Source organism: Populus nigra, chromosome 8 (genome assembly GCF_951802175.1).
Source record: "Populus nigra chromosome 8, ddPopNigr1.1, whole genome shotgun sequence".
Taxonomy (NCBI): Eukaryota; Viridiplantae; Streptophyta; class Magnoliopsida; order Malpighiales; family Salicaceae; genus Populus; species Populus nigra.
Genome location: NC_084859.1, coordinates 7,397,084 through 7,407,861, shown reverse-complemented (window position 1 = coordinate 7,407,861; position 10,778 = coordinate 7,397,084). Strand labels below are relative to the sequence as shown.

Sequence of the window (10,778 nt, the reverse complement as noted above, 5' to 3'; positions counted from 1 at the left end):
TAATATATAGAAAGGTAAAAATTAGGGTTTATTAGATACACCCAAGAAGAAGATTGGTTTTGCTTTAATGGCTTATGCTAGAAGTGGAGAAGATAAACCCTAAATTCTTGCAGACATAGATTAAAAAATATGAATAGTTAAACACTGTCAATGCAACATATAGAGTAAAAATATACAACTATTGGCATGCGAAGAATGAACAAGTGTGGATCGAAAGAAATGAAGTTGCCGATCTAATGAAAATATATTTGACTTTGGAGTTTGTATTCTCAAGTTCATGATACAGATTGTTGAAAATATGTGATTTGGGTTTTTAACACGCACACATACTACTTTAACACATTTTAAAATAAAAATCATACAGTCACTAACAAAGCATTGAAAAATCACTATCATTCTCTCTTCTATATAAAGGTAAAATCCTCTCATTCTCTTCTCTCGCAAAAATCAGGCAGATGAGATTCAATTGATTGATTCATTTTGAGATATCCCGGTGAGTTCAATTCTCTCCGGTTTTTGTTTCACTGTCGATGGGATTTAGGGTTTTTGTTGGGTCGTCAAGAGAATTTTAGATTATTAACTCTGTTAGTAGTAGCAGTAGTGGTAGAGAATTAGTTGATACTTACTTAGTTCTACAACTTTGATTTGAATTTCAAGAATTGAATTTAGAAAAAAAGAAAAAGAAAAAAAGAAGCAACAATGGCCTCCTATAGGCCATTCACCGCACCACCGCAACCGCCACAACCACCGCAACAACAACAGCAAAGACCAAATCAGTATACTCAAAGTTACAATCCTCAATTGGCCCCACCACCTCAAAACTATCAGAATTACTCACAACATTACCCTCAGCCGCCCCGCCCCGCCCCGCCTCCTCACCAACAATACCCTTATCAGCGACCCCCTCCTCCTCCACCAGCACCACTACAGCAACAGCCGCCGCCGCCGCCGCCGCCACCTAATATGTACTATCCCACTTCACATTACTCTCATCAATCATTGCAGCAGCCAATTCAGCCTCCACCTCCACCCCCTTCGTCTCCTCCTCCTAGCTCTTCAATTCCACCCCCACCCCCTCCCAGCTCCCCACCCCCACCCCCTCCTAAGGACAGTGCATTTGAAAGAGATAAAGGGGCGTCTCAGGAGAAGAGAGAACATGATCATCCCAATCATGGGAAACATCAGCAGCGGCAGCAGCAGCAGCAGCAGCAGTCGCAGCTTCCTCTGGTGGTGAAGAAGGCGAATGGGCACCCAGGAAGGGTGGAGACCGAGGAGGAGAGGAGGTTGAGGAAGAAGAGAGAGTTTGAGAAGCAAAGGCAGGAGGAGAACCGTAGGCAGCAATTGAAAGAGTCTCAGAACCCTGCTCTGCTAAAGAACCACGTGATCTCTTCTCAAAAAGGGCATGGTTCCATTGTTGGTTCACGGTTGGGGGATAGGGTGGCAACTCCATTGTTGGGTGGGGAGAGGGCTGAGAATAGGTTGAAGAAGCCAACGACCTTCTTGTGCAAGTTGAAGTGAGTATGCTGAATTAAGTTTAAATAGTCACGAATGATTCTTCTTGTCCTAAAATCAGAATAACAACAAAAGCTGCCAATGTGTCTCAGCCTGCTTTTATTAGTGAAGTCTCCAGCCTGCTATTGTTGTTTTGACAGAAATTGACTGAAACACTTGGGCTTCTTCTTGAAAATAATCTTCAACTTGTTGGTCCTTTAGCCCTCCAGTGACCACTTTTAGTACTATTATTAACTGTGGTAGATCAACTAATGTGGTTTGATGTTATGTCTTTTGGGGCCTCATGTTTCTGCTTGAATTTTTTTACTTTGTTTTTTATTTCCTTGTAAATTAGGTGTTACTGGGACTTGCACCAATGCATGATGTATCACAGCAATTTATCAACATCAAACTCTGCTTCTATGATATTTATTTCCTGTTGTCTTTCATAATGTTTCTACCCTTTGGAACTTAGCAGCAGCAACATTGATTTTAAACCCAAGGATCAACGGTTTTCTTTCTTCATTATACATGTCAGCTTTCTTTTTTATTAACTAATGCCATGATTACTTTGCTGGAAAATGGTGATGGGTTTCTTATGAACTTTTAGAATCTCAAAACTGAATTATATTAAATTAAGTCATGAAATGAATGTTCAAAGATATTAGAAGCACCAAATGCTGCAGCGTACCATAATCTAACTTGCTGAAAAGTAAACAAACTGTATTGCAAGTTTGCAAGACAGCGGGTATTTTACTAGTGTGATAGGTTTTCTGTTATTGATTTGGTAATTTCTTGTGCATTCTTGACATCTAAGATCCTAATATTCTGTTGATATGCTTGGATATCATGCTGTACTATATGGGTGTTCCAGTATACAGAGAGGGACACCAATATCTCAAGATATTAAATAAGGAAAATTAATTGGGTGTCATCTGAAAACCACTTCTATTTGCTATGGGAGCCTTGAATCTGTTGGTAACTTAGTTGTGTGGATTAGGTAGGTTCTCCTTGCAAATTTTGAAGTTTCTCCTTTGCCCATCTTTCTTGTTCTACTATGCCTTTAATCCCATTTTTCTAATTGGGAAACCTATGTTATCTAATGCCAGCATGTGGGTATATTTTATTTTTCTTCATTTTTGGATCCTGTGACCGATTTCTAGTATGTGTATTATTTAATACTCTAGACACACTATCCATATGACTGGCAAGTAAAGTTTGTTGTACATGCTAGTTTTCGCTTCTTTTAAACTGAAATTTACTTGCATATTTCCAGTACTGATGTTATTTTTGCTTGCTTGCTATTTGAAGATTCCGGAATGAACTTCCTGATCCGAGTGCTCAACCGAAGCTGATGCCTTTAAAGAGAGAGAAAGATCGGTATGTGCATGTGGCATGAGGGTTTTATATATGTGCATTTAAGAAATTTAGCAGGAAAGTTTAAGTTGAGGCATGCCTAGAATCTTTCCCAAAAGGTGGACGTGATAGATACCTGTTCCAGCTCAAGGAGAGTGTTGAGGGAGGGGATTAATTTCTTAACTCTACTCTTGTGTGAGTTTATTTACATTAGATGAGGCTTGTATGAAATTTAGATTGCAGTCATTCCTCTGTTTCTCTTAATCCCCCCCCCCCCCCCCCCAACACACATACATCAAATATTCTGATGTTACTATCACAATTATTTAGAAGGAAGAATCTCGTTGAAGAGGTGTCAGTAGGAAGCATTGCATCTAGTTTATTGGTGTTTGAGAAAGGATATAATAACTATTGAATTTCTTCAGTGTTTGCATGATTCCTAAAATGCTGCGATCCTGTTTATCCTGCAAATTGGTGGTACGAACAGGAAGAAGCTTAAAGCATGCACATGATAAATTATGTCAAAAGATGACTGGTAAATTGGTGAGACAGATAGCATAAATAATAAATTTTACGAAGTTATATAATGCTCTAGGCAAGCAATATACATGTAATTCACACATGGAAAACTTGAAACGATGCTGATATCTTATAGTATTGGATATGGCTATCTGATGTTTGAAGAAAGCATTGATGTGCTAATAGAATTTAGAATTCCATAGATGGACAACCTAGTGATTATTGAGTATGGCCATGCATGTTTCTGTCATTCTTGTATGTCGTAACTGCAGTGAACTCATGTTGTTTAGCAGATAAGACTTTATTTGTATCAAGTTGATCTCTATTCCATCATACACCAGCTTATGATTGATTTTTATGAAGTTTGCCATGCAGATTTTTTTTACAAAACGATTTCAATCGAGGCTTTGGCTAAAAAAGGAGAAAAAAATGCTGCAGAATTTCCAGTCACCTAATATTCTGTTGATATGCTTGGATATCATGCTGTACTTCTATATGAAACTATTATAGTCAATGTCAGTGTTCTTATTTGCAGATTTACTAAGTACACAATCACATCTTTGGAGAAAATGTATAAACCTCAACTATATGTTGAGCCAGATCTTGGGATACCTCTTGACCTTCTTGATCTCAGTGTATACAAGTATAATCTCTCAACAGCTTAATTTTTTAGGGTCTAGGTAATTTATACAACATGACATTCCTGAGCAACCTTTTTTCTACTGGTTTTGTTAGTCCTCCTAGTGTTAGACCACTTCTTGCTCCTGAAGATGAGGAATTGTTGCATGATGATGAGTCAGTTACCCCTGTAAAGAGAGACGGCATAAAAAGAAAAGAAAGGCCAGCAGATAAAGGTGTTTCTTGGCTAGTTAAGACACAGTATAATCTCCTCTTAGCATGGAGTCAGCTAAACTGGTATGCTTTTCATGCAGTTCATTGCTTGTTATTTGCTTCACAAATTGCTGAAAGCTGTAGCATAATTAGAGACATTTGAATTTCAGTCTCTGACCGAAAAACAAGCTAAAGAACTGAGAGAGATGAAGGGAGGCTGCAAGCTTTTGGACAATCTCAATAAAAGGTTTGTTTTTTCTACCTTGCCTATGTGAAGAAAATGTTGGAAGAGAAGAAGAAATTATATGACCCTTTTGCTTTACTTTCTGAAAGCATTAGTAATATTTTCAGGGAGAGACAAATCAAGGAAATTCAAGCATCGTTTGCCTCAAACAAGTTACCCCCCGTGCATGCAACTAATAAAAACTTAAAGCCAGTCGAGATTCTGCCTCTGCTACCTGATTTTGATCGGTATGGTGATTGTTGCTTTTTATGTTGTGCTACAAAGTATGAAAATAGAATCTCTCCTTGCAGAGTGTCTCTTCCTATTAATTTACCATGTAAGAGTGAAGTAAAGGTCTTCAATGATTGCTAGTTTGGCTGGTAGATTTCCTTCTTTTCCTCCTCGTTCTTGGTCAGGGAAAAAAGCTATGCTGCTTAATTTTTTTTATTTTTTTCTGTGTTTCTTAGAAACATATGTTACACATAAATACATGTATGCATAGAATGATATAGTAGCACATATTGCTTTCTTCTGCTTCAAATATTATGTTACACCCCCCTCCGTTCCACAACTCTTACACTTTTATTTAACAATTGTGAAGAATATTATTTATTAGTAAAGGATGCAGTAACATTAAGGAATTAAATTTTTGACTACATATGCATTTTGAGTAACCAATATAGAAATAAGGACACTGTGTAGGATGGAAGGGGAGTGTCATTTCTGAAATGTAAAGAATTAGAATTGCTGATGACCGACCAAAATTTGGAACTTGTAAAACAGTGGATGATCATATTGCATCCCAGCATTTTCACTCGTAATATATAAATTAAGGACAACGTGTGGAATGTCAAGAGTGTCATTTCTGAAATAAAAAGAATTAGAATTGCTGGTGACTGGCCAAATTAAGTTCCAGCATTTTTCACTTTCAAATCTTTAACTTTCACAGCTTTATGACGTTGTACCAGGTATGGAGATAAATTTGTCACAGTAGCATTTGATGGTGCTCCTACAGCTGATGCAGAAAATTACAGCAAGTTCAATCCATCTGACCGTGATGCCTATGAATCACGGGTAAGTTCTTTGAGTGGATGTATTGCATGGGAGCCAGGCAGATGAGAGTCGAATTAGAATATTTGTGATGCCTATTCGGATAAATTAGGTGAATGTGTAGGCAAAATGAAAATCAGAAATATAAGTGGCAACATACTTGCAGGTTTATTTTTATGCATCATTTAATGACTAGGACCAGTAATTGAGAAATAAGCACCAAAAGAAATATTCAACTTGGAAATAGAAAGCTGAAGGACTATAATCAAAAGCGAGTAATAGAATGCAGTGAACCACTGCAAGACAATAAATTCTTTGTGTTAATGAAAAGTGTATGTCTGGAAACAAATTAGAAATTTTGTTCTAAACCATAACTTATCATTAACCCATGGAATTTGGCATGGATAGTCCTGAAAAGTAAACACTTAATGATGCATTTTGTTGAGTGGGTTCTTGATATTTTATTACAGGCTATTATGAAAGCTTGTGTGGCATCAGGTTCAGATCCGGTTAACCCAGAGAAGTTTTTGGCATACACAGTACCTTCTCCAGATGAGGTAAGATTGTATTTTATCCAGAATTCCAAATGCTCTACATGCATATCAGCACTTAAGTTTTGGATTTCTCCTTATGTTTCAAAATTCCAATGAATGGTTGTTTTCATACTACACTGTCGTCATTATTTTTATGTTGTGTTATGGTAACAGCTGTCAAAGGATATGTATGATGAAAATGAGGATATCTTATATTCTTGGATTCGCGAGTATAATTGGGATGTAAGTGTCTCTGGTTGTTAATGTTACTTAGCAAGCTTCTTTATAACTGCTGAACACAACTTTTCTTCATAACACCTCAATCAGGTACGGGGGGATGATGTCGATGACCCTTCAACGTTCCTTGTTTCATTTGATGAAGCTGAAGCTCGCTATTTGGTATCAACCCTCTCTCTCACACTCGCTCTCAGTGTACATCATCATCATTATCATCATCACACATTTTCTCAGTGCACACATTTTACATTGATTACTGTGACTTTACACTATTTTTATGATGCAGCCTCTTCCCACAAAGATTAGTTTAAGAAAGAAGAGAGCCAGGGAGGGTAGATCAGGTGACGAGATTGAACATTTTCCTATACCCTCAAGAGTAACTGTGAGGAAAAGAGCTGTTGCTGCTACAATTGAACAGAGAGATTTGGGGGTAATGATATGGAATCATCCATACGAATTTTCATTTTTTAAACTGTGTTGTTTATTCCTCTATTACTTTTAAACAATGGTTTCAGGCTATTTCAAATTCAAGGGGAAACAATTCAAGGATGGAAAGGTTTGAGGATGAGGATGGCCTTGGAAGACTACAGAGGGTTGCTCTAGACGAGGACCTTCACCATTCTAGTGGAGCTGAAGATGAGATGTCTGAGTGATCCTTTGATGCAAATGCTGTGAAACTTCTGTATTTGCCTATTTGGGTTGGCAGGTGACTAGGTGGAGATTGTGTATTCAGATGCTCGCAATGAAAAACTGAGTAATTTACCCCTGCCATTCGTGCCGGCAGTTGGAAGTTCCTTTTTGCCCCCCAGATTGTAGTTGGTTTTAGTTTATACAGATTTTCTGATATCAAGAGGGATAGAGAAAGGAAGCTGTAAAAAAGGTTAGACATCATATAAACCGAGTTTCATTTCCTCTAATGTGTTCAATTTTGATCCATGTAACATTAAAATGCTTTTGTTTCCTTTTTCCTCGTTGTTAAAAATGTAAGCGCTTGCTTGGTTAGGTGTTGATAGGCGTGGAAAATAGTTAATAACCCACATCTGGTTCTTTAATCTTTCTTTGATTTTGTACATTTCTACAATTCTTGATCAATGAAATTTCTTAGCAAAGGACTTGTCGCATTTCTTTGATAGCGTCCATATTCCATTTGCATGCAGAATCTTGTGCGCCCTTGGAAGAATAAATTTTAAATCAATTGCAGGTCTCTTGAAAAATTAGTGTCAGTTACAGTTGTGCATTCGAGTTTTCATCTTCAAATTGATTGCCTGGAAAATAGATGTTCTTGGCAGGTAACTAACTGGTCCAGATGGAATTCAGTGCATCAAAACAATAGTAATCGATGTGTGGATCCACTGTTAAAAGTGGCATTGGGTTGAAAGGTGTAAAGTCAGCCTTGAAGGGGATACAAACCTACTCGTTGTATCACCTTTAAGAGTATTAAATGTGATCCATATTAAGAATTATAAACATCCAAAGAGGATGGTGAGCTTATTGCTATACTGGAGAAGAAGTCCTTGTACTTGAAGCTAAAAGAAGGCGAGAAAAGAAAACTGAGGAACAACAATCTCATTGCTTGATTCCTCTATTTTTGGGGTTTATGAATGACATGTAATGAAATGTCATTTAATTTTTTAAAAGTGGATAACATTATATAATAATCTAAATGACAGGGGAGAACTATTGTTCTCCTCACACCAAATTATTGTGGATTACAAACAGTAATTTATAGTGTATTTTTTTTGTATTTTTTCTTCTCGCACCAAAATTATTGTGAATTATAAATAGTAATTCATAATGCATTTTTCTTTCTTTTTTTTAAATTTTTTTTCATTTGTTTTCAACTTTTCTCTGTTTTTTTTTTTGCATTTATTTTTTTTTCAAAAATTTTTTTACTTTAATTTTTAAATATTGAGCTGGTTAAAATTTTCGCTTTATAATTTTTTTTCTTTAAATACTATGGATTGTTGTGGTATTTTTCACATAGTTTTTCTATTTTATTTTTTTATTTTTCAAAATTATATTTTTTGATTTTTTTAATATTGAGCTGGTTAAAAATTTTGCTTTGTAATTTTTTTCCTTTAAAATATTATGGATTGCTGTGGTGTTTTTCCAAATGGTTTTTTTTTTGTTTTGTTATGTTTTTATCTAAAATTATTTGTCAATTTTATTTTTTAAATATTAAATTGGTTAAGAATTGTAATTACAAGTAAATACAAGTTTTTCCTCACAAAACACTATGGATTGATACAGTTTTTCCTCACATTGTGTTTTTTCAATTTCTTTTGTGTTTTTTTTTTTTTGTAATATTTTTTCCAAAATTATCTTCGTCAATTTTTTTTCATATTGAGTTGGTTAGAATTTAACTTTGTAATAAAGCTTAATCATATGGGGAAAGCACAGTAGCTTTCCTCACAAAACATTGTAGATTGCTACAGTGACTCTCTAGATGATTTTTTTTCTTATAATGTTTTCCAAATTATCTTGTTAATTTTTTTTTTTAATATTGAGTTGTTTGAGAATTACAATTACAAGTCATTACAAACAAGGATAAATCACGTGGGGAAGCATTGTAGCTTTCATCATAAAACACTGTAAATTGCTACAGTGTTTGCAACATGATTTTTTTCTTTTTTTTGTTGTTTTTTTTATTTTTTTCTAAAATTATCTCTGTCGATTTTTTTTTAATATTGAGCTAATTAAGAATTTAACTTTATAATTTTTTAAAAAAAACACTATAAATTGTTGTAGTGTTTTTCCATATATTTTTTCCAAAATTATCTTTGTTGATTTCTTTTTTAATATTGAGTAGGTTAAGAATTATAATTATAATAAAGTTAAATCATATGGGGAAAGCGCTGTTGTTTTTCTCACAAAACACTGTGGATTGCTACAATATTTCTCTAAATGGTTTTTTATTTTATTTTATTTTATTGGGAAAACACTGTAATTTTCCTCACAAATCATTGTTAATTGCTACAACGTTTTTTCTCATGAGTTTTTTTCCTTCCAAAATTATCTTTGTTAGTTTTTTTTAATATTAAATTGGTAGATAATTTAGTTTTGTAATTTTTTTTCTTTTTATTAACAGAAAATCTAAATCATGTGGCGAAAGCACTGTATCTTTCATCACAAAACATTATAGATTACTACAAATCATTTTGTTCAGTCTCTAAATTTTTTATCACCAACACAACTTTTTTTCCCGTCATGAAATATTTGCTCCATCATACCTTTAGTTTTTATTACTTATCTAGCGCTGGTTCACAATTATAATACTATCAAATGCATTTATTTTATAAGCCCGCAACAGCGCGCGGGCATGTCATCTCGTATTATCTATTTCTAAACCAAAAAAAAAAACCCAAGCACGGCTTTTTAGGCTTTTTAAGTATCCAGATATGCATGGGCTGGGGTTTTTTGCCCGCCTACGAGAATAATTGAGTTTGGTATAGAACTTTTTTTCTTTTTCTTTAAAAATTTAAGTACAATTCTTTTTTTTTAATTTTAATGTATTTTTTTAGTTGTTCTTTTAAAAAATTTGTGAATCTTCTTTTTTAATTTTAATGTATTTTTTTAATTTGCATTATATTTCTTATTTAAATCTTGATTAAAACTCACTCTCATATTTCTTTTTTAAGATTGTTAATCATTCAATTAAATAAAAAAAAAGATTCTAAAAACAACGTTATTAAACCCAGACAAGGTTATGACCTAGATCATGAGTTGGAAAATCTTACCCAGTTTGATCTAGGTCCATCAAAATGTCATCGCCCCAGTATTTTTTTTAAGAAAACATTGTATCGACATCGCTTTAAAAGATTTTTAATAAAAATAAGTGAATTGGGTTTTCCCCAAGTGTCTGCTCAGCTAGGCCACATTTTAAAACACAATGTTGTTACTTACTTTTGATCCCATGAAAAATCAAGAAAGGAAAATAGAAAAAAAAAATTCAAAATACAAGAGGATATACATGAAAAGCCTAGAAGATTGTCCAAGTTGGTGGTGAATGAACAAAATGACAAGTAGAAAAGTTAGAGGACCAAAATATATGAGATTGACAAAATTAACAACCTAATTTTGATTGAAAAAGGGTCTCCTTGGTGAAAATATTTTTATTTTAGGTAAAAAAATACAAATTTGAATAGGTAAGGACTCAATAAGAATTTTGAAATGCTTAATTAATCTTATTAAGGAATTGATTACAAGGAAAAATCAGTTTTTAGAGTCAATGTACCTTAATTGGAGTAAATTAAAGATTGAAGACTTAATTAGTTTTTTTGGAGGTTTAATTGGACGAATCAGGGGCTTCATTGTAAGAATATTGAAGTTTGATGGGCAATTAGAAACTTGATTGAAGGAATCCAAAACCAAGGACCAAACTGAAAAAGACGTGTGATTGTAAAGACTGAAATTGACCAAATCAGGGCCAAATTGAAGACAATTAAAAGTTTGATGGTCAATTAAAGGTCTAAATGCACAAATCAGAAACCAAGGACGAAGATGAAAATAACGTTGAACTTTGGGGATGATAATTAAAT

The 10,778-nt window shown here is 34.2% G+C and overlaps 1 protein-coding gene across 1 annotated transcript; it reads left to right on the top strand.

The window, feature by feature from the left end:
• Positions 1-270: 270 nt before the first annotated feature.
• On the top strand, positions 271-7,349 carry LOC133702417 (protein PAF1 homolog). Its single transcript, XM_062126769.1, is given in 14 exon segments — positions 271-493; positions 670-1,514; positions 2,803-2,871; positions 3,902-4,009; positions 4,102-4,247; positions 4,250-4,281; positions 4,368-4,444; positions 4,549-4,668; positions 5,389-5,494; positions 5,941-6,027; positions 6,178-6,246; positions 6,331-6,402; positions 6,527-6,670; positions 6,756-7,349. Coding segments are annotated over 13 exon segments (1,983 nt in total). The 5' UTR covers positions 271-493; positions 670-699; the 3' UTR covers positions 6,894-7,349.
• The last annotated feature ends 3,429 nt before the right edge of the window (positions 7,350-10,778 follow it).